This window comes from Phyllostomus discolor, chromosome 1, assembly GCF_004126475.2.
Source record: "Phyllostomus discolor isolate MPI-MPIP mPhyDis1 chromosome 1, mPhyDis1.pri.v3, whole genome shotgun sequence".
NCBI classification, from domain to species: Eukaryota; Metazoa; Chordata; class Mammalia; order Chiroptera; family Phyllostomidae; genus Phyllostomus; species Phyllostomus discolor.
This window is the reverse complement of record NC_040903.2, coordinates 173,864,512-173,889,165: the sequence shown is the minus strand read 5'-3', so window position 1 is coordinate 173,889,165 and position 24,654 is coordinate 173,864,512. Positions and strand designations below refer to the sequence as shown.

Here is a 24,654-nt window from a genome sequence, read left to right as displayed (position 1 = left end):
CTCCAAACAGCAGCCAAAGCAATTAAAAGAAAAATCAGATCATGTGACTCTGCTTAAAACTCTCCAAATGTTTTTCATCTCAGTCAGAATGACAGCCTAACTCCTCACCATGACCTACAGGTCCCTAAACAATATGGGCCCCACTTCCTTTCTGATGCCTTTTCCTACTGCTCTCCCCATTTTCCTTCTCCTCCAGCCACTCTGGCTTCCTTGCTGCTCCTGCCTCAGGGTCTTTGCGCTTGCCTCTTTCTTCTTCTTGGAATGCTCCCCCTCTAGATACCCACAGAGCTTCCTCTCTGTTCAGGACTATAAACGTCAGCTTTGTTGAGTCTTCCCTGATTATTCTTTCTAACATTCAGCACCAATCTTCTCACAAACCTGGCATTCTTAACTTTCTCTCCCACCTTATTTTTTTTTTTTGGTACAGTACCTACTATCATTTGGTACTATATTATTTACTTATTTAAAAATTTTAATTTGGCCTCCCCTTACTAGGATGAAACCTCCATGAAGGCAGGTATTTTTGTCAAAATTTACTTATCAGCACCTAGAATCATGCCTGGCACATAGCTGGGAAATCAATAAATACTTGTTGAATGAAAGAATAAAGAATTTACCAACTTGTGCATTAAGCTTAACTTAATAATGCTGAATATGCACATGCTGGGAACTGGAGACTCCTCGGACTGTAACTGGGTAAAACCAGGTGCTACTCTGTAATGTGTTATACCTCAAGCTAAATTAATACTTCTGTGTCTTAGCGAGTGTCCAAAAAGCCCTATGTTAAAAAAAAAAACTGCCCTGATACACATTAACACAGTAAGCAAATATCAAATAAAGGGAAAAGGAATGCATAAATAAAATTATAGAACAAGAGGTTTCTTGGACCCATTCATACCTTGCAATAAAGATAATCATTAAAATCATCTCTCTCTTGTGAACCAATAAACTCAATAAAAAAAAATCAACTTTCCCAATTGAGTCTTATTCCAAGTTTCATGTGACTGTCCCTTTTCCCAAGCTCTATCACTGAACTTCAAGAGGCTCATTAAAAAACTGAGCTGAAGAACAAAGTAGCCTACAAGAAATAAAGGAAAGTAAGGCCTATGCATTGGGAGAAGAGATTATTTTGCATGGCAAAGCGCATTAAAGCAAATTCAGCTTGGAAGAACCTCAGTATTTCAAAAAACACACAACCTGCAACTGCGGCCTGGGCACTACGGACCACATTACACACTACAGGTCAGAGACAAGAAAGGAATTTCTGGCCTTAGAGTCAAGACTAAAATGTAGCTGACTCAGAGAAAGACTAAATTAAGAGAGGAGGATTCATATTTATGAAGAATGTCAATAAACTCTGATGTCAAATCCAATTAAGGGAAAATGTTAGATTAAGGACACAGCACAATAGGTATTGTGGGTTTTAAGATGAAGCGGGCAACTCAAAGCAACCATTCAGATTCAGTCGCAGACTCTTCAGGAAGCTGATGCTGTTCTTGCCCAAGACAACTGGTTTCCAGCCTGAGGGGGGTGGCGGGGGTAGTGAACTCTTCTTTCATGCCTCATAAGTTTCACAGCTGTTTAACATAACAGGTAATTAACTACTAAACAGTCATTTTCCTCTCCCCTCCAGAGGAAAATTGTTCACCAGTCATGGGAAAACATTTCTTTTGCCATTTTCATAAAAGGAAAAAAAAAGTTTAGTACTTTTGGGCAACTACTACTGACTCAGAACCAAGTGGGCATTTCTACCAACTTTGCCAGTTGCCCCCATTTCAGTCCTTGTACTGAAATGATCAGTAACTCCTAAATGATGTCACTGTTCACAAATCCCCAGATGACCTATTAATCTTATAACTGTCTCCAGAGAACTAAGAGCTAACGCAGTCAAGAAGAAAGCAATTGACAAGGAACATATATTTGCTGTAGGCTTTCTTGGTTTAATTTTGAGGAACTAGATAGGACATAAAATCAGGCTCTGAAATCTAGTGAGCTGAAAACAAACTCCAAGTAGATCAAGGTGATAATACACAGAAAGGGAGAAGGAAATGAGTCTGATAAAAAGGCCACAAGCAGAAATCCAAAGCAGCAGATCCTGAAAGCAACTGTGTTCTCTGATAAGTAGTTCTTGTTTACATTTTCCTTCAAACAATTCAAGGTGTTCAAAGGATAACTAGCACCTCAGGCCCCACTCTACTGGGGGACAAAAGGGTTCTCGCATGAGAGTAACTCCTGATACTTTGACCACTGTGTATTTGATTGGGTCAAAACCCAATCAAATGGATAAAATCATGACAATTGGCCCAAAGTGGGCTTCCCAAAGTGGGAGTTAAGATAGCTTAACTCCCCTGCATTTACCAGCAGACAATTCAAAGCATGTATTAAAGCCATAGGGCTCCAGCTCAGTGATACAGACAAATGCATATTTGTTCCAGGTAGAAAGAATAACGGATAAGTAGTATGTGGCTTATGGGTCTTAAAGTTATTTGAGGGTGATGATCTGGTTGAAACCACACAGCACTGGTCTCCTGGTCCCATCCTACTCACCGTAAAATTTCCAGAGGCTTTCTGTGCTTTTTGGAACCCTATGCTGGAACCTCCACATGCAGTAGAACCCACTCAAGTGTATTTCTCTACAATTAATGCCATAGTTTTCTGCCCCGAGTTTTCAAGACCTAAATGGAAATCACCCATTCATAACTATTTCTGGTCTTAATTTCCATATAGCAGGACTTCACTCCAACTTAAACTAGTGAGAGCCAAAATAAAATTACTCTTAATTAAAGATACTACATTGTAAGGTTCTTAATCACTGAAGTCTACCTTGGAACCAATACCTCAGAATGCTAAGACTTCTCTTGAGGTAAGGACTCTGCCAAATTTAGATATTATCTCCCAATGTCTAGTTTGACTTAACTGAGAACTATTTTGAAGCAGAGCTTAGAATCCTTTCACCTCTGATGACATATCAAGATAAGATCATTATCAAGTAATCTGGCATTATTTATACTAACAGTACCTCTTTATCACATAAGATTTGCCTTTTAGAACAAAGCATTAGCGATGGCTGGTGTGGCTCAGTGGATTGAGCACCAGCTTGTGAATCAAAAGGTGGCTGGTTTGATTTCCGTCAGGGCACATGTCTGGGTCGTGGGCCAGCTCCACAGTTGGGGGCATGCAAGAGGTAACCAATTGATATTTCTCTTCCTCTTCTAAAAGTAAGTAAATAAAATCTTAAAAAAAACCCTAAACATTAAAATATTTTAAACTATGCAAATAAAAATTTACAGAAAAATTGATTTTTGTATGATGATCACACACTAGAGAACACCTCTCCTTCACTGCTATAATAATAGCTCATTTATGTTAAAAAATCATTTAAAAGAAAATTCTCTTCTTTTGTATACTCCACCTGGACTAATGGTACTACCATTCACCGACTCACCACAGCCAGAAACCCATGTTTATCCTAGACTTCTTCCTCTCATTCTTCATATCCAATCAAATCACTAAGTCCTATAGACTTTACACCCTAAATATTTCAATCATTTGTTCCTTTCTGTCCAACTCAACTGCCAGAATGTTGTTGCAGAGCCTTCATCATGCCTCACCTGGACAATCATCTCCTTGTTTTTAGGCTTTCCCCATCCAGTCCTTCCTTCCTACTGATGCCTGAACAATCTTCCTAAAATATACATCTCATTATATCACTTACATGGTTGCCTTCAGAATACAATTCAAATTCCTTCACAAAGCATTTGTGGCTTTTCATATATCAACCATTGCCTGCCTCTCAATATGCTGTTACCACTTTTATTGAGCATTTACTATGTACCAGGCTATGTGCTAGGATACTAGAGATAAAAAGATAAATAAAACACAGATGATGGCCATCTAAAGAAACTAAATGTGAACATATGTTTTTGGTAGTTACAAAAAAAAGTAAAAAAATGCAATAATAGAAATATCAACACAGTAGCCCAGAGAAAGAAGCAATTCATCCTGCCAAGGAGGAAATGAGCTGAGGTCAAGCAAGAAGGAGACATCTGAGCTGTTTTAAAGAATGAATAGGAAACTCTCCTTGTGGGCAAGAGCATAGACACATGATACAGCATGGTATGTACTGAGGAAGACATAAATTCTGCCTTCTTCAGGACTCAGTTTTTAGAAGCCTCCTGAGCCCTCTCTACCCTACCTCCAGCTGAGTTAGGAGTTAGGTCCCCTCTTTTGTGTATGCCTTTGTTCATATGATAACTATTATGGATGGGTTTTCTTGTCTAGTTCTCTTCTAGTAGACTTAAAGATCTAAAGGAAATGAAATATCTTGTTAAAACTCTGGATCCTTAGTCTTTGGCACAGTACCTGGTATGTGACACATGGTCAATAAATACTTGCTGAATGTTGGTTATATAATATTCTGAGCAATAAAATCTTTAATTAGATGGTTTGCCACCTGGTTCATACAGTAGACTGGATGATAAATCAAGAAGCCTTGAAAAGACTGCAGTAAGACAGCAAGGCTACAGCAGATTCCTTCTAGATCAAACAGACAACTTTCTCTCTAAGCCTGAGTTTACTTACAGGTAAAACAAAGGTGTCACAGTAAGTGGTTGATTCTACCTACGTAAAACCTCTTGCATCTCTCTTGTCTAATTCCACTGGCATTATCAGAGCAGAATTTTAAAAATATCTCTATGTTGGACAGTTACGGCCTTCTCCCTAGTCTACCTACCATCAGTCTTTTCACGGCACTTCATCTTCTGTTTGCTGCCAGATTCATGTTCCTCAAGTGAGGCTCTGATCACTTCTAAACACCTTTCCCCTTCCCACGAATGACTACAGAAAAGTCTCCCCCCTGTAGCCGGCCACTCAAAGGTATCCACCTCTAACCAAAACATTTGTTTCCATTTTTGTTTGCTGCTTGTTCCTCTTCACTCACACTCTTCCCTCAACAAACTGGTTTGGTATTACCCTCCATCCAGGCCCATATTTTCCTACCTCACCTTACTCCCTTTCCTTGGAATATGCTTGTCTATCATCTAAGTAGCAAGATTTGAACACCAATCCTAATTCTACCATTTATTGACCAACAGTACACAGTTATTTTACCTCTCTTAGTCTTCAATTCTATTATTTCTAAAAGAGGGGTAAAGATACCTTGCTTGAACTTGTTATGAGGGTTGGAAAATAACATACATAATAGGCATGGCACATAATTGATCAAAAAGTAACAGATTTTATTATTACTACCCTTCAAGGCTAATTCAAAAGCCATCTTTTTCATAAAGCTTTTCTATGATACCTCCCAGCTAGAAGCAAACCTTTTTCTCCTTTACATTCCTCAGAGGCAGTCTTTACTTCTCTTGAAACAGTTGTCTTTGTTTTTCATTTTGTATTGGTTTACACACATATCTTATATACCTAGTGGTCTTTCAAACATTCTGAGGATAGAATCCATGCCTGATTTAACTTTTTGTTTTCTTTAGTGTCAAAAACAGTGTCTGATTCGTGGCAGACACTCAAGTACATACTGATGAATAAATACTTAAAATTTGAGGAACAGCCCATTGACCTGCCACACCATTCGCACCCTCTTTGCTGACATCACGCTCCAATTCCTGCTTGGATTTACTTTTGGCAACCTGGCTTGTATTTGGCTCAGGACATACCAAACCTGGCTAAAAACTTGAAGAAGTTAAAAAGGACCAGATGCCGAGAAGAAACCCAGTAATTCATGAGGCCCGCTCCAGCACTGCCTCCAGGAAATCCTGATCCTACTCTCCTCAAGGCCTCCTTCAGGATCTGAACCAAAAGCTGTGGCTTATTCTCCAGTCTCAGCCTTTCCTGGACCCTGCATGACCCTCGAACACACATGGGGCCACAAGTTAAGAACTATACTTACTTTTCTAATATCCTCACCTCTTCTCTTCCTCCTTCCAGTTGCTTGGGAGGTTCTGAGACTGGAATCATGGTGCTAGATTAGTAAACATGGCTTTTAATTAGTGGTCTCCCTTTATTCTTTGAAATTTATACTGCTTTTTTCTTTTTAAGATTTTATTTATTTCTTTTTAGAGAGAGGGGAAAGGAGGGAGAAAGAGAGAAACATTGATGTGTGATTGCCTCTTGTACTCCCCCAAATGAGGATCTGGCCTGCAACCCAGGCATGTGCCCTGACTGGGAATCAAACTGGCAACCCTGTGATTCACAGGCTGGTATTCAATCCACTGAGCCACACCAGCCAGGGCTGTACTGTCTTTTTCATTAGAAAAATCAATGAGTTTTATATAGCTGACCAGATATAAATAATGCTGATTTCACAGTTTAGTGATTATAATGTTTGTTGAAACATCTGGTACTAAACTATGTTGTTTCAAGATCATTAAAATTAAAATCTAGAAGCAAAAAAAAATCTTAAGAAATACATATTCATTTTCAGATGAAAAGTTTAACATTAAAAAAAGTGTACATAAACATGTTAATATTCTCCTCTTATCTTCAGGATAAATACAACAGAAAGCATAATGCTTACTAGATTATTAAAATAATGTACATGGCTGTCAACTCATTAAATGAACACTTAATACTAGGGTCACAAAAAACTTGAGAGAGAGTCTGTTCTGACAGTCAGAAAGTGTAGTAAATGTTCTAGTCATCATCAGAACTCTGAAACTACATTTCCTGTCACTCTCAAGTGAGCTGTGATTTTAAAGAACTGCCTAGGGTTAAGCTGATTGTGGCAAATACTCAATTCTCCTCTTCATTGCTTCTTGAATACAGCCCTCAAAATCTCTTAGAAACATACATTTTTGGGTCTATAAATTGGCACATTTTCTCAAGAGAGAGGACCTTTTCAAATATTTTGAATCAGAATTTGGGGACTCCACATTATTTAGGGCCACTGCCTGGTTTGAATATTTACTATTAATTGCTTTCTTCATTTTCTAATTTCTCACCTCTCAGGCTTACAGTCAATCCATCGGTGATATAAGCCAATGATTTGCACACATGAAGTGCAACTTTCCCTGAAGATCGGTATTGCCTGGCTACTCTTATAGAAGTCTTCCCCACAGGACGACTGCAATTCTACTGCTAAGGTCAGTTATACAGGCACCCAGCAGCAGAACTTCATCAACATAATTCCTTAAAGATAGGGTATTGGTTATTATAAAAACCGTAAGATCAAATGGACTAGAGGTTCAGTAAAATGGTAGGAGAGAAATGGATTCAATACAGAAGACACTAAATAATCAATGACCTTGGAGATTTCAGACAAGTCAGATTTTCTATTGAAGGCAGATAAAAATAGCACAAACATAACACAGAACAGACATGCAGAAATAAAAGCCACCAACCCAACTTTGTTTGAAAACTTGTTAGGTCTAGAGAACTGTTCAAACCACAGCTGCTAATGGTTATGGATTTGGCGATCAAAACGTCTTTGTTAAAAAAAAAAGTTTTAACTGCCTTACTATTGAGGTTACAAACCACAGCCTTGATGCATTGTTGCAGTCAACATCCTCCCTGCTGTTTCTGAGAGTTTACATCTGCTGCTGGCAGATAAAATGCTGGCAAACGGCATGGGCTCCTTCCAGGGGAATACAGAAGTTTTAACTAGATGGCTCTCATCTACCTCTCTCCTGAGTTGAGCCTACAGTGCTTTCTGTAGTACTCCTACCTTGTCTAGGTTGATCCCCTGCTATTACTCAGGAGGGTTGAAGGTCTAGTGGGATTTTTTTTTTCTGGCACAAATCAGCCATGCCAGCCACACTATTCTTAAAAGATAAAAGGGAAGACAAATTCTTAGCTCAGGGGAAGCATGTTAGGCACATATTTTAAAGCCACTTCTCCTGTAGTGCACTTAATTTTAAACAACCACTAATAAAACCTTTTCTGTTATATTTTTAAAGATTTTATTTATTTATTTTTAGACAGGAAATGAGGGAGAAAGAGAGGGAGAGAAATATGGATGTGTGAGAGATACACAGATCAGTTCCCTCTCACACGTCCCCTACTGGGGACCTGGCCTGCAACCCAGGCATGTGCCCTGACTGGGAATCAAAGTGGTGACCTTTTGGTTCACAGGCCAGTGCTCAATCCAGAGACTCACAGGCCAGGGCTGTTAGTTATTTTTCTTTTTTAACTAAATGACCACACTATGCTGAAATTAGTGAGGGCTTAGTATATTTTAACTTATCAAAGAAAGGCAAAGAATACAAGGTCAGGAAGTAAGTTAGAGTTTCTTTGGGGAAAGGAAAATCTGGAGCAACATGGAGAAGTAAAACGTGGCCCAAGTCACATAGGAGATTAGTTTCCGTTGAAATAAAAATCACTATATCCACACTGGTTTTCAAAGAAAATGCAGTTCAGCTGGGTGATAAGAAATGAGTGTGGAAATGCAGAAAGAAGACATAGGTCAGGAAAGTGCCTCCTGGATGATACTCCCTCAGTGAGCTGACCTGTGAGGATAAAAGAAAACCAAACACACCCAGACTAGCAGTTCCTGAACTGTACAGTTTAGATACCAGTTCTACAGTATGAAAGTAGGCAGTGTTTCTGTGTGTGTGTGTGTGTGTGTGTGTAAGGTGGGGGTAGATTGTGTTCAAAAAGTTTTGTGAACACTCCAAGTTATATCCACCAGAAATATCAGAGAATGATATCAGAGAGTCAAAATACACACTAGTAAATTAAGAACTCTGACAAGGTCTTCATTAAACAAATTTATTGAATCCAAATCCATTTTTCCAATGTATGTCACCATGGAAGCCTCACAATCACACCCCCCCCTTTTTTTTTCAGAGCACACCTATGCCATGGAATAGTTTGGGAAATGCTAGTCTCAGGTTATTATTCCTCAACTCTCAACTCATTCTTGCAGAAATGAGAGTAAGGTTGGTAAAACAGACTAGGCAATCACATTTTGTACATCATAGAACCCGAGCACAAACAGATTACTGAGGGTGCTTGAGATATTTTGCAAAAGCAGCCAACTAGGAAAACTACTATTTTAAAAGTGGTAAGATCCTTACCTGATAAACAATCACCAAATAGGGATAATATTAACTCTGAATACATTCATGTGCTACCCTCAAATACAGAGTAGAAACAATGGAGCAAGCAACAGAAAAGCTGACCGTAAGGAAAATAAGTATGGGACTCCCATGTTTAATAAAACTTAGAGGCTTCTGGCATTTTCGCACCAGGAAATTCATAAGGAGAACTGCCATGACTTCTGGCTGGAAACATCTGGAACGATCCTTACACTTCTATGCACTCCCCTCAGCATTCTCAGGATAAAAGAGAGAATATAAGTTCAAGGAGAAGTATCATGCTACCCTGAAAGACGGGTAGCCTGGAGAAACCAAGAAGATGTGTTTTGTTAATTAGATTTCTAATTTCTGTAGGCCTTGTGGTAATCCAGAGACTAGGATTACAGTTTCCCACCCTTCTCTACAAAAGTTGTGCAGAAAGAAGACTGCCTACCTTTCTAGAGATATGAATCATTTGATCTTCTATCAGGCGGTAGTTTGCTTGATTGACAAATGAGAAAGTAAAGGAAGGTCCCTTGTCAAAACCACCACCCACACTGACAGATGCTCCTGGGTTCTTTTTTAGAATGCGAGTATCCCAACAGGAAAATATAATAGTTATACTACACTGTTAATCACTGTGAGAGTCTCTAAAACTGTAAAGCTTTATATTACTTCTACACTGACAACCCCCCCACAAAAAGGAGAAAAGTAGAGGGAAAAAAAAGACACTGAAAAAATGGGCAAAGGGCCCACAGAGGGATAAAATAGGCACAAACGTGTGGAAAATAGCCTCCTCATGTCTACAGTTTTGTCTAGGTCTAGATCACGTGCTAAGAGAAGAAAAAAAGGATAGGAGTAAAAATTCATGCCAAAAGTAAATTAAAAATCTAGAAAATAAAAAATTAAATCAGACAGTAATAACACTAATGAAAGGCAAATAAGTCTGGAAAACAAAAAACTTACTGAGAAAAATTAAGCTGAAGAACATTTCCTTAAGCACAGTGGTGAAAGCCCTACCACTTAAAGTAACTATTCAAAAAACAGGAAAAACATATCCTTAGGTAAACTCTTCATGCTCCAAGGATGCACCTTCCCATTGAGGATTTCTTTAGTCTGAGTCTAAACATAAAGCTTTTAAGTTCAAGTTTTCCAATTAAGCTAAAGTCCTTGGGCTCCCTCTGCTGTTCAAAGGTATACTTCAGTTATGTCAGTTCAATCTTTAATGAACAAAATAAATAAAAATACATACATAAACACACATTTGTACACACACCTCGCCCAAACTTGACACAGTCCAGGCAATCAGAGCTCAACCATTTGCTTATCATGAATTCTCTGGCCTAGACCAAATGTTCCAGAAACAGTAGTAACAAATTCTACCATTCCCCCCACCTAACTGAAATTTGAAGAATAATGCAGCATTTCTTCACTAAAGGCAGCAAACTTTTATTAAGAAATGAGGACCCTATACCTGTTAGCTGGACTATAGCAAAAGCTTTCTATGTAGAAATGTGTATATATCTGTCCTCCATATACTGGAAACCAAAGCATCACTACATTTTTTGTTTCCACCATGTTCTTTTCTCTCCCCAATATTTCCTAATTAAAAAGTTCTCTTTACATGTCTAAATTCAGTTGCTAGCACCATATCATCTTCATGATATCCTGTGTTGAAGGATTCATAGCCTGCTGTAGTGGCAAACCAAGCATCTGTCCAACATAAGTATTCTTACTTACCTGATCCTTAAACTGATTCTGAGACAAGCAGTCAATTAGGTCCACACAGCCCAGAAGACAACCTGATGGATAGTCACTGGGAAATTCCACATCTGAATCAAGAATAACAGAAGGATTAAATTTCCTTTTTTGTGACCTGGAACTCACAAATCCATTTTCAATTCTGAACAAATCACTTTCTCTACTATATATTTGTAGATATAAGGAAAACAATGAGGTTTTTATTTGGTTCAACTGTTCATATTTTAGCAAAAAAATTTGAGTGGCTGACTTAGTCTACAATACACATTCTAAACCATAGGAAAATTATCCCTACACCATCGTCAAGGATCCCAGAACTTCACTCCAAAAAATCAATTCCACTACATTCAATTGGATCAGTTTGGTGGTGATGGGTTTGGAAGCAAGCTACAAGTGTCAAGAGAAAACACATAAAAATGTAATATTAAAAAAAAAAAAACACTTAAGAATGACACAACACACTTTTATGGAAGCAGTACTTTTGATTCCTAAAGCTTGGTTTCTTAAAAATTTCTTATAGGGTGCCCTGGCTAGTGTGGCTCAGTGGACTGAGCGTGGGCCTTCGAACAGAAGTGTCGAGGCTGGATTCCCAATCAGGGCATATGCCTGGGCTGTGGGCCAGGTCCCTGGTGGCGGGTGTGTGAGAGGCAACCACACACTGATGTTTCTCTCCCTCTCTATCTCCCTCCCTTCCTCTTTCTCTAAAATAAATAAATAAAATCTTTAAAAAAGATAAAAATAAAAACTTCTTATAAGTGTTTCCATAATTATCTTCTCATTCTACCTTGACAAGAACTGTATGAGCTGGATAAAAGGAAGGAAAACAAGAGACCCAAGGCTCAAAGGTGTATCTGAGGATCCAAATTTAGTGTCCTGGGGGGTAATCCCCAAAATATACTGCTAGGTCAACCAACTTTGATCTATCCAAATTCAATAGCAGGTGTCTATTTGGGTCATTCCAGATGAAAATTCTTATTTGTGGTTGTTTCCAATCTAAAGATCCCAGAGCATATAGTGGTCATTTTATAGTAAAAAAAAAGAAAGAAAGAAAATTTCTCACCTAAAAGTAAGACTAGTTAGTTTATTTCTGGTGTTTGGTCTGATATTTTTATTTGACTGTTTGGCAAATTAATACTTTCAACAGGTGTCTATAATTTGCCACTAAACAAACATACAGTTTAAAGTCACTTTCAGCCCCACCAAATGCCACAGAAAGCAGTAAAAAAATGTGAGTGTTAATGAAGTCTCTCCACAATATAAGACTGAAAGGAGAATACATGGCCGTTACCTTCCCCACGAAGAAAACGATATGTAGTCTGGAGTTCTGAGACTTCTTGAGGGGAGGGTCTTTTAGCTGTGGCCGCTATCCAAAGTCGTCCTCTGTGAGGAGTATACCAGCTTCTGCCTTCCACCCTTAAACAAGTATAAATTTAGCAAAAAGAATCTAAATTCTAGTGTCCGGGAGGATCTCCTAATATACAGCAAATTATCCAGTTGAACAAAGAGATCTGTAGATGACGCCTCAACAAGAGGGGTATTTTGGGGGAAAAAAATTCTCTCACACTACTCTGCGCTTGAGTATGAACTGTGTTCTCTTGTTTTTTCCAATCATTAGACCAAAGACAATTCATCTCTCTCAGGTCCAATTTTTTAAATCTGATTTCTATAATTCAGACTGGGAGCTTTTACTAGCCTTGGAACTTCAATAATCTAAATCTTCTATTTTCAAGGCATCCAAGTTGTCCTGCTAAAATGGAAATCCTTGCTTTTCTCTGAGTCAACGGCTAACTTCTTCCTGCAAGATTTGTTAATTAATTGCTCTCCAAACTGACAGAAAAATTCTCACCCATAAATAACTCAAGAATAGTTATTTTTATAATTATTATTTAATAGAATTTAAGTAAATAAAAATGCTTATCATCTTTAAATTGCAACCACATTCATATATATATGTATATATATTTAAGATTTTATTTATTTTTAGAGAGAGGGGAAGGGAGGGAGAAAGAGGACAGAAACATCAATGTGTGGTTGCCTCTCACATGCCCCCTACTGGGGACCTGGCCCACAACCCAGGCGTGTGCCCTGACTGGGAATCCAACGGGCAACACTTTGGTTCGCAGGCCCATGTTCAATCCACTGAGCTACACCAGCCAGGCATTTATATTTTTAAGTATTCTATAAAAGGTTATATTTTTTGTAGATGATTAAACACCCTGTTGACTAGTGTGAATGAATCTTTAAGTGGAATAACAGAGTGTATTCAAGAGAATTTAATTACTCCAAAGATTACAAAAAGATGTTTCTCTTTTAGTTCTCACCAATAAAATAAAGAACTTTGATAATATACCCCTATAATACTATTCTTATAATGGGAAATAGGGAATTTCTCATATCCTTAGTTTTCCAATATAGATAAATTAGAAGAATGCTGGGTACATAGTAAGCACTCAGTAAATGAGGAATGAATCTACACCAAGTATTTTTAAGGATTACTGAGAAAATAATCTCACAAGTGTGGCAGAACCACCCACTTTATTTCTGTGGGATTAGTGATTGTTAGTTGGATGCTGCTCATCCTGTTCTTTTCAGTGAGAAAATCAGAGTAATACAGATCCAAAACAGGATGAGAAAAATGTAAACATTCCGATTCCCTCAGAAGAGAACAAGCTGTTTAGTTTTCTACTTTAAAAAAGGAAGGCACCTGCCCTGGCTGGTGTGACTCAGTTGGTTGAAGCATCATTACAAACACCAAAAGGTTGGGGATTCAGTTCCCAGTAAGGGCACATAGCTAAGTTGTGGGTTCAACCTCCAGTCAGGGAGCATACAGCAGGCAACCAACCGATCAATGTTACTTTTTCACATCAATGTTTCTCTCTTTCTCTCTCTCTCTCTATCCCCCTTCTTGTCTAACATCAATAAACATATATTTTTTAATTGTTTTAAAAGAAAAACACCTGCCCTGGCCAGGTAGCTCAGTTGGTTAGAGTGTTGCCCAATACACCAAGGTTGCAAGTTGGATCCTTGGTCAGGACACACACAAGAAACCACCAATGAATGCATAAATAAATGGGACAACAAACTGATGTTTCTCTCTCTCTCTCTCTAAAATAAATACATAAACATTGAAAAACAAAATAAAAATAAAAAGGTAAGACACCTAAATTGCAGAGAACTGAATGAAAAAACAGACATCTGAGAGTCTTGTTGCTCTGGAGCAGAAGCAAACTCAAATGCACTGGCTCTGCCCTAGCTGGTATTATGGCTCAGTGGATTGAGTGCCAGCCTGTGAAACAAAGGGTCCCCAGTTGGGGGTACGCAAGAGAGGCAACCACACATTGATGTTTCTCTCCCTTCCTTTCTCCCTCTCTTCCCCTCTCTCTAAAAGTAAGTAAAATCTTTTTTTTTTAAGATTTTTTTTTTTATTTATAGAGAGGGAAGGGAGGGAGATAGAGAGAGAGAGGGAGATAGAGAGAGAGAGAGAGAGAGAGAGAGAGAGAGAGAGAGAGAGAGAGAAACATCAATGTGCAGTTGCTGGGGGTCATGGCCTGCAACCCATGCATGTACCCTGACTGGGAAATGAACCTGCAACACTTTGGTTTGCAGCCTGCGCTCAATCCACTGAGCTACACCAGCCAGGGCAAATAAGTAAAATCTTTAAAAAGAAAATAGTTCTTAAAAATTGTCATTAACAAAAACCAAAGAATGTGTAACTGTGTGTGGTGGGTGATGGATGCTAACTAAACTCATTGTGACAATCATTTTGCAATATATACATTTGAATCAAATCATTATGTTGTATATCTTAAATAAATACAATGCTCTACGTCATTTTTATCTTAATAAAAATGGATAAAAAGGAAAAATAACTGTAATGATAAGTGAAAGAAGAAAAATACAAACATTAAAATAGAGTCTGGCAGAAGTAACACCTGCTTGAGTGTGGTTGGTAGGGTAATAATATGGGTGTAATAATTTACAGTTTTAAATTGAACATTTCACCTAAAATGTCAAATGGGGTGCTTGAGTGTGATATTGTTATGTTACAGATTACATGCTTATGATTTTGTAATAAAATACTTTGTAATGAAAAAGGGGTGTTACTTGTGCTGGACCCTGTATATATTATGACCTCACTATATAACAGTTTGCATAGGAAGAAAAATATAAACACTCCAAAATGCTAACAGTAGCTGTTTCTAGGTGATAGAATTATAGGTGATCTTTCTTTTTCTAGCTATTTTTCTGTATCTTCCAATTTTCTATTTATATTTAAAAGCAAAAAAAATTCCTATTTTTAAAAACTGAATTGAGGAGAAACATATAAAACCATGGAATTGTAAACTATTACTGCCATCACTAATAGGTATGACTCAATTCTGTTACACCCCTACAGTCCCTCACTACTTCCTTCATTTTTTGTAGAAAAGGAATTTGTGGTAAAATAGTTTCTCAGTATGGTTATGTAGACAGATAAATAGATGGACGGATGGAAGGAAGGGAGAGAGGGAGGGAGCACGGTTAGGCAGGAATCTTAAAAAATTAATAACTAAGCATTAAAAACTTTGAATTTCAAATAGGATCAAACCATTAGAATTGTTGAGTGGTATATTACAAAGGCAAAGCAAAGAGAACTTTTATCAATAGGCTTCCTGCAAGGATAAAAAAAACTGGTATTCTATTCTTTGTTATGATTAAAATCCGTAACCATTTAAACCTGTTTTTAAAAGCTATTTGGTAAAAGAAAAAAGAAAAGAAAAAAGAAACAACAACAACAACAACAAAAAAGACCAAGTCAGTAATATGAATATACCACTTAAAATTCTACGTACTAAAGAGTATTCTAAATCATCACTAGATTAGGGAAAACAGATTATGATCCATAATTCTAAATTGACCTTATGTCACTGTAAAATCTCTCACTGCCAATATTTATTTCTGTTCTTACCTTTTAATCCCTCTGACAAGCAGAGAAGCCCAGGGCTGATGCATAGAGAGGCACCAGCCACCATCAAATCCTTCTTGAAATTCTTCATCCTGGACTCGCAACTGGTGCCGGTTTGAGTTGAACTGTTCTGATCCTGCTGAATGGAAAGGCTTCTTCTGAGAGGCTGCACCTGTCTGATCTATCCACTACATGGGAAAAAAACAAACATACGTTCTGGAAAGGGAAGAACTTGAAGTAGGTATAAAAAAATAACATGAATGCTGATAATCATAAAAAAATCAGAGTGGGAACATATTCTTAGAAAATTTTATCCCATCTTTGTCTGAAACAGGGCCAAAAATGCTAGAGAAGGTATAAATACAGTAGGAGCCCCAGGTATGATAACAAGGTCCCATCTTAAAGGATAATTAGAATGTTGAAATCTCCATATAAAGCTTCTTAATTCCAGCAACTGCACAACTATCAGACCAAATAATTGATCTGTAACTTTTTTCCACTTTATGCTTGTTAATACCACATACTGGATGCTGGAAAGTTTCTCAACACAAATCTACCAGCCAAATGAAAGTTCAACAATTTCGTCTACACATTCTTCATGGGCTTAGGGTGCAGGAGCACATGCTGGGAATGTGATAAAGTCAAACAGATGCTGTCAGGGGCAGCAGTTCTGACTCTTGGATGCATGAAGTACTCTCTTACCCTGACTGAACAACTTGTCCCCGAAAAGAAAGGTGAATCACTACAGAAACAAGGGTCCCAACATGTAAAGAGGATAGAAAATTACAGAGTACAGGTAGTCATAAGAGAATGAAGAGCCCTGGCAGTAGTTAAGTCAGAGAATGACAAAGGTTAATGTTCCTTCCACCCAGAGCAGGAAGACTGTGTGCTCTGAAATTTAAGGGGGGAAAGAGGCTTTATTAGGATGGTGAGATTGGAGTTAGTTGCCTTAACTTTTGGCTTTTTATTTAGTATAATTTACAGGATAAAAAATGCTAGAGTGGTAGTCTAGAAACTCTGAGCAATCATTTAACCCCTAAAGGTTTCAGTTTTCTCAACTGTAAAATGATGGGGTTGGGCTAAATAAATTTCTAAGAATCCTTCTGCAATAAAATTCTGTAAGTCTAATTAACTGTTTTGTGTCTTAAAAAGAAATATGTAAATACTTAACTATTTGAAAGGCATAAAGTAGCAACACATATAAAATATAAAAAAGATACTGTTCTTGCACTCAAGGAACTTATAATCCTAATAGAAGACAGACAGATAGTTATTTGGATAAATAACTACCCAAAACATAAGGCAGAATTGAGTAAATACTACACAGGGATATAAGTAAGCCCTTAAGTAGGAACACAGAGGAAGAATTGATCCATTACAGGGGAAATAAGTGATTTCATAAAAATGTTGGTATTTGAAAATTCTGAGGCCAAAATTCTCTATTTCTCTTACAGTTCTTGTTAATATCGGTTTCTCTATTCCCACAGCCACTTTGCTAAATTAATCTCTTATTACCTTTTTTGTTGAGTTTTGACTCTAAGTTTTTATTTTTTTAATTAAAATGTTATCATTACCATTTGCCCCCCTTATACCCTATTCCTCCCCCAAACGCCACACTGTTGTCCATGAGTCATTTTTCCTTTTTGCTCCATCTTATTACCTTTCATGCTGAGGTGCCTGCTAACTGGTCTCCTCATCTACATTTTTAGTCTCTGAATAACTCTACTATCCTGCTAGTGCTACACTAATTTAGGCCCTCGACATCTCTCCACCAGGCTACTGTAACAACCTTCTTAGCAATTTCCCTGCTTCTAGTCTCACTCCTCCCCACAATCCATTCTCCACACAGGCATGGAAGTCAAGCCAACCTACTAAAATTCATCAAGGCCTCCTCTTTGCCTATATTAGGATAAAAACATACTCCCTAGCATGAGACAGAAAGGCTTTCATGATGAGATGTTGCCTACTATACTGGATTAAGTAGTATCCTCCCAAAGTTTATATCCACCCAGAGTATTACATGGAAATAGTCTTTGCAGATGTAATCAAGTGAAGATAAGGACATAATGGATTAGGGTGGACCCCAAATCTAATGACTGGTGTCCTTATAAAGGAGAGAACATACAGAGACAAAGGCACACAGAAGAAGGCCATGTGAAGACAGAAGCAAAGATTAGAGTGACACAGCTACAAACCAAAGGATGCCTTGCAGACACCAGAAGCTGAAAGAGGCAAGAAAGCATTCTTCGGTAGAGCCTTCTGAGGGAGCGTGGCCCTGCCAATACCTTGATTTCAGTGTTGAGAACAGTGAGAAAATAAATTGCTGTTGTCTTAAGCCAACATCCAGTTGTGCTACATGGCTTCCCTAGCAAACTAATTTACTTACTAGTCCAATTTTAATTTCTAACAATACTTAATTACTTGTGGTTCTCTAAACCTACAATGCTCTCGAATTGCTGAACCTCTGTACATGTTGTACCTTCCATCTGGAATTCCCTTCCCAGATCTGTCTGCTTGGAAATTCCTATTCATTCCTTAAGGATCCTCTCAAACACTATTTCTTTTGTGACTTCTTTGATGGGCTTATGAACTCTCTCCTGAAGTCCTATTACACCTATGACATGTGCCCATCATAGCAATTACCTTAATGAATTTTAATTATTTGTAATCAAACATTCTTCCCACTAAACTTGAAGTCCTTAAGGACAGGAGTTGGGGCTTTATCTTTTAATTTTCCAGCACCTAGAGAAGAACCTGGCACGCATACAGTGCTCACAGCAAATACTTCCAGTTAAGCTGTCTAAACCACTGCTCTGATTGCACCTCTCTGTTTAAGAACCTTCTCTGGCTCACATTTATTTACAAAATAAAAATATGAAAACTTCCTACCTAAAAATTTAAACTCTGGTTTCTACCTACCTAACCCTGCTCTACTAATCTCATAATAATCCCTTTTATGAGTACTAGCTAGGTGGCCTACATTCACTACTCCATATATATCTCCTATGCTTTTGTGTACCCATGCCTTATTCCCACAGTTCATTCTACCTGAAATATTTTTTCCCATCATCCCCAAACATCCATTTTCTTGGATATTTACTTTTAATCAATGTCAGCTTCCCTAGAAAAGTCTTTTTTATTCCCCTCAACTGGAAGTAGTCTTTCCTTCCTCAGGTATCCACGTACTTCATTTTTATCCCCATTAGCCTCAGACTGCCTACGTAATCTTTCCCCCTTCTTGTCTATGAATTCTTTAAAGATAGAAATAATGTCTGGTTGATCACTTTCTACTGTCCTTGTACATAGCAGATGTCTAATCTATTTCATAGAAAAATAAATGACAATAATGAGTATGTGAATTAATGTATTAATGGAAAACATCACTTATGGGGCTACCCATATTCTACAAAATATACCCACCCCCCCCAAAAAAAAACATGAACAAAAGGAACATGGGATTACTGTCTAAATCTCCAAAGTACTTAACAAAGCCCGCTCTTTGGAAATACTCGGAAGATAATACAGGTCAACTTGTCAGAAGTGCTGCAAAAAGACTGGAGTATATTGAGCCAGAGAATAAAGTTGGTGAGTGTGTTCAGAAAGCAGATTAGTATTTAAAGCCTATTGAAGAGGCATACTTGAAAAGAGAAATACGGGCCCAAACTTCTCCCATTATCAGTTAGAGCAAAGGTCCACTAACCTGGGGAGGGGACTGGTACAGGTTGGGATTCACCAGAATTCTCAAAGGCTCTTCAGAAGATCTATCCAATTTGGTCAGTGATTGGTTCAAGGTTCCACTGGCAATGGCCTGTATTGCCTCATCTCGTCTGTGGTTAACAAACCAAAGGATGCAATAATTGGTAATGTTCTATGCTCTGAACATCCTTACTTACCATCACAAACAACCCTTCTACAATAATAAAATTTAAAATTCAAAGAGGGGTTCATGGATGATCTCCTTCCCTGGCCCCTCAACTTTCTTCTGTTCACTCCAAGAACACTAAGGAATGAGTTAGCAAAAGTTCCAGAATGCTAAGAAAATACATTGGGCACACTACAATCATTCATCTGTTTACCCAGATTATTAAAATGCCAGAACTAGGAAAGTTGCCTAGAAACAGTCTGACCCTCAAGAGAGTATTATTCTATGGCAGCCTATTTACTCAACACATTCAATTATTTCACTGCCCACTCAGGAATCCCTCACTCCACTCTTCCACGCTGATCTGAATTCTAGCCTTGCTCCAAGGCCCCAAAGTTCTATTGAGGTCCTCTACTGGCCCCATACAAAAATGCTTCCTCCTTTCTCTGAAGTCCTGTAGCACCTACTACTTAATCATCAGATACATCCTATGGTCATATCTGGTATGACTATTTCGCTCTAAACCTATGTGATAATTTTCACTTGTGGAACTCATTCTCTTGGATAAGTAAGAGACCACAGGTCCTGCAGAAACAGTATCTTATTCTACTCTATAGTACTGCATTACTTGCTACTTTACTCCATGCCCCTGCTGGATGCTTGACAAATGTGGATGATGATAATTCTGAGGCACAATATAATGAAAAGCTTCTACCAGTAGAAAAGGCTGATCCTGACCTTGAATATAATCAAAAAGATAGTTGTTAGGAACCTCTTATATGCACGGCAACTTAAAAGGTGTGGATTCTAGGCAAAAAAAAAAAAAAAAAAAAAGCCTAGAATCTAATTTGCAGGTTTAAGACAGCTATAAAGATGAACAAAACACGAGAGAATGTAATTAATACTATGAGGCACAATCCATCTGGTGGTCACTATCCTATTATCCCATGTGCTGTACTAAGTAGCTTCAAGAGAGAAGCAGATATTTGAAAGGCAAAGGTTGGGGGAGGGATTTCCAAACCAAAGGAGAAGCAAAAACAGAGACATAAAGCTTAAAAAAAAAAACACAAGAATTTGAAGGAAGAGGTGAGTCTAAAATACAGTGGTTGGGCAGTGGGATCTGAAGGAGGGAAACTGTAGACTTAAGACACAATACAGTAGTTAAGTATATCCAGAACTCTATAATGTATAAAAGAATAAAATTAGCTAATCAATACATTTTTAGAATGTTCAGACTTATTAGCATACAACCAAAGCATAGACATGTGAATATAAATTGCAATGAAATAGCATTTTTCATATGCCAAAATGGAAAATATTTTTTTAATTTTTGAGAAGGGAATGAAGAAACTAGCACTTGATATCTGGTGTGCAGCTGATAAGTCAAAAAGTTTACACAATTTAAATTTTGAGATACTGCCCAATTTCACTTCTAAAAGGCTTACCCTCTTTATTAGATATGAAATGATTTTTATTGGTAAAGCAATCCATCTTTATTATGGAAAATACAAATTAATAGAAAGAAAAGAAATTCCTAAACCCATCACTCAGAAATATTTTTTCTTTATATCTGTGTATCATATACATAATAGGTAAAAATAAATAATTATTTTGAATATAGTGGTAGAATTGCTTATAGGAGAGAATAACCTTTGTTTAGGAAAATTCTACAGTGGACTTTCCAGGAATGAAAGAGAAAAGCCAAGGATTGGGCCTTGTAAAAAACACTACTGTATTCAGTATTATCCAGAAGTGCATGTGTGTGTGTGAGACACACACACACACACACAGAAAGAGAGGTATGTCTTTTTCAAAACAGAAATCAGGGTAAGATCTCTATGAGCTTTCTTTTCAGTACTGTGCTGGAGCCAATATGTGTACCCCTTGCCAACTCTAAGTGGTCATAATGACAATTTTTCTAATAGATTTAATTTTTTACAGCAGTTTTAGGTTCATAGCACAACTGAATGTCAGATTCAGAAATTTCCCATATATTCCCTGGCCCCACACACTCAGAGACTCCCCTGTTATCAACCACCCCTCGCTAGAGTTGTACATTTGTAATGATCAACCTATGACACATCATTATCACCCCAAATCCATAGTATACATTAAAATTCACTCTTGGTGTTGAGGCTTTATCATTTTATTATTTTTATTTGTATTGATTTGGGGGGGCTCCCTATGCTCTTCCTTCTGTGAAGCTGTGTGTGCCTCTATACACATACACATATATACCACTAATATATATTTAGTTCAGAATTAGGGACTGGCCCTCTGCTGTGTAATTCACACTGGTCATTGTTCACGTCACATGAACACAGGGGACACAAGGTATCTCAGAGCCTAATCTTGCTTGTGCTTGTTTATCTCCTAAAAAGGCATCCAACTGCAGGGTATATAGCTGTCTGATCACTAAGCTGTATGCCTGAAAGAGGTGGTACCATTTTAGTACTTCCATCCACAGTAAAAGAGCATACCCATTTTCCTACACTCACAGATTATGCAATATTATTTCAGCCAATTTTATGATACATTGTTTAAAAATCTGCATTTCTTTGATAACTAGTTGAGCATCTTTTCAAATGTTTAATGACTATTTGTATTTCCTTACCTGTAAATTGTCTATTCTCAGCCTCTACCCATTATTCTACTGGAACTTTTTTGTCTTTTTCTTTTAATTTGCAAGTCTTTATATAGTACAGATATTACTCTTGGACTATTTTTAATATTTATTTATTTATTTTTAGAGAGAGAGGAAGGGAGGAAGAAAGAGAAAAACATCAATGTGCAGTTGCCTTGTGCACCCCCAACTGGGGACCTGGCCCACAACCCAGGCAACCCTTTGGTTCACAGGCAAGCACTCAATCCACTGAGCCACACCAGCCAGGGCTACTCTTTGACTATTAAAAATGCTGAAAATATTTCCTCTCAGTCTGGTACTTGTTTACTTTATTTAAAATATCTTATGTCTTTTTGACTTTTGGGTTTTATATCCTGCTTAGAAAGAGGTTTATCACACCAAGACTGACTATATTCTCCTTTATTTCTATATTTCTTTCTGATTCTTTTATTTTTTTAATATTTATCTTCTTAGTCAAACTTATCACAGAATGACCTGAGGTAGAGATCGACTACAGGCTTTTTTCCTAAGCTGGCAGTCAATCATCCCATCATATATTTAATCCTTTCCTTACTGTTCAGAAATAATACCTTTATCAGTTACTAAATGTACACACACACAATGCAGACACACAGGATTCTTTCTGGATTCTATTATGTTTCAGTGATCTAGTCCTGTGCCTAAACTGTACCTCATTGTTTTAAAAAGTTTTTTTATAAAACAACAGTGATTATCTAGTAGGACAAGCTCCCCTCTCTGTTCATTTTCAAAATTTTATTAGCTACTCTTACATGTTTTTATTCCAAATAAATACATTAATTTTTTAAAAAATGAAAATAGCAGATCCATTAGAAGAGGCTAATCTTTTACAGTCAAACCACCCCCTTCTTCCAGACCCTTTCTGCTATCCACTTACTTGCTATGATACTCGGCTAGCGGATTTTCATCTTCCACAATCTTCCTGCCTGCAAAGTCAATGGTGATTTTCTTAGAGAGCCGAGAGGCATGTCGAAGTTCCCTTAGCTCTTCCTCTCGCTTCTGCAGAGTTTCCCGCTCAATTTTGGACAACCACTGGTTAGAATCACTGGCAAAGTAATCTGACTCATCATCAATTACTTGGGTCCTTCGAATGCTAAAAAAAAAAAAAAAAAAAAAAAAAGAAAGAAAAGAAAAAGACCTGGCAATTAGGCCACCTATTGACAAATAAGGACTTGATTCCTGGAAAACTATTTCAAGGCAGCTTGCTCTTATGCTGTTCTAAAGGTTATTATATCAAACAAGGAGACCCAAGAATGTTCTAAAACCAAGTCAAGCTCCGCTTGGTTCCCAGCTCCTGCATATATCTTATTCCCACTGCAGGCTGTTTAGCTACTAAAACTAATTTCATCCTCGGGCAGGAAAAGACAGAGCATCCTAATCCACTATCCTTCTAGCCTTCTTACTATTCTAGTCCTCATCTTCTGAAACTGGGCTTTTGGCTGGTTTTGTTGCATCTGAGTTCATGCCTTGGCAACTTACTTAATATCAGAGTCCCTCTATAGTTGGGACCCAATCTATTCCTGCTAGGGTCAATTACTACCCTTTCCCTTAAAAACTGGTGTTCTAATCTGGACCTGCAGTCCTGTGGCTCACTCTTAGGACACCCTAGTACTCTACTACTACATGTCAGTTCCCCCTGCCCAAATCTCCAGTCCCTTACTAATACAATGGGCAATCCAAGATATGATAATCAGGCCTGTTTCTAAGATTATACCCAAAAAGAAACTGAGAACTAGAAGAAATCTTGATCCACGCTCTCATTCTACAGATGATAAACCCAGGGCTCACAGAGGTGAAGTGACAACTCTCAAGCCACAAATCAACTGGATTTGTGCATAATTACAAATTTGTAATATGCCTTTACACAGGCATAGGGAAATACTGAAATCATATTCATATATTTATTTCAATTATCCAGGACTCAGCTGGATTTGTAGGTTATAAAGTAGGCTGAGAGTGGGAAGTTTAAGATGTCTCAGGAGAAAATGGGTCCTATGTAAACCTAAATAATGAAAGTGGTGCCACTGAACGCATCAGCAAAAGGGCCATTTCAATAGGGAGATACTTTCCCAGTTTTTATTTATCAAGAATTGTACTCCATTTCTAATTCTAGTTCTATGTTAAGTTTTACTGAGTAGGGCCAAAAGTGATTTTTAAAGGATTAAGAGTAAATATGGAATTACAAACCTTGTGATGGACGTACTTAAGGACTACCTTTCAGAGTTATATCTCATGTGTTCACAGCAAACAGCCTGGTAGTGGTAGGTGTGTCTAACCAAAGGATCATGCCAGGGATAGACTACTAGGTCAGTTACAATAAGTAAGAGATTCGAGGTCTCTCTAGGAACCATCACACTCTCACATGGCCATTTGAAATGTGAGCATTTAAATCCTATTT

At 37.7% G+C, this 24,654-nt stretch overlaps 1 protein-coding gene across 2 annotated transcripts in view; it reads right to left on the bottom strand.

The window, feature by feature from the left end:
• The window catches only part of TRIP4 (thyroid hormone receptor interactor 4), a 58,111-nt gene that overhangs the window by 11,583 nt on the left and 21,874 nt on the right, over positions 1-24,654 (bottom strand). For both annotated transcript variants that reach the window (XM_028506837.2, XM_028506836.2), the window contains exons 7-11: positions 23,134-23,349; positions 19,433-19,559; positions 15,736-15,920; positions 12,076-12,200; positions 10,767-10,858 (exon numbers count right to left, since the gene is read on the bottom strand). In XM_028506837.2, coding sequence (XP_028362638.1) covers positions 10,767-10,858; positions 12,076-12,200; positions 15,736-15,920; positions 19,433-19,559; positions 23,134-23,349 — 745 coding nt within the window. The remainder of the gene's footprint in view (positions 1-10,766; positions 10,859-12,075; positions 12,201-15,735; positions 15,921-19,432; positions 19,560-23,133; positions 23,350-24,654) is intronic.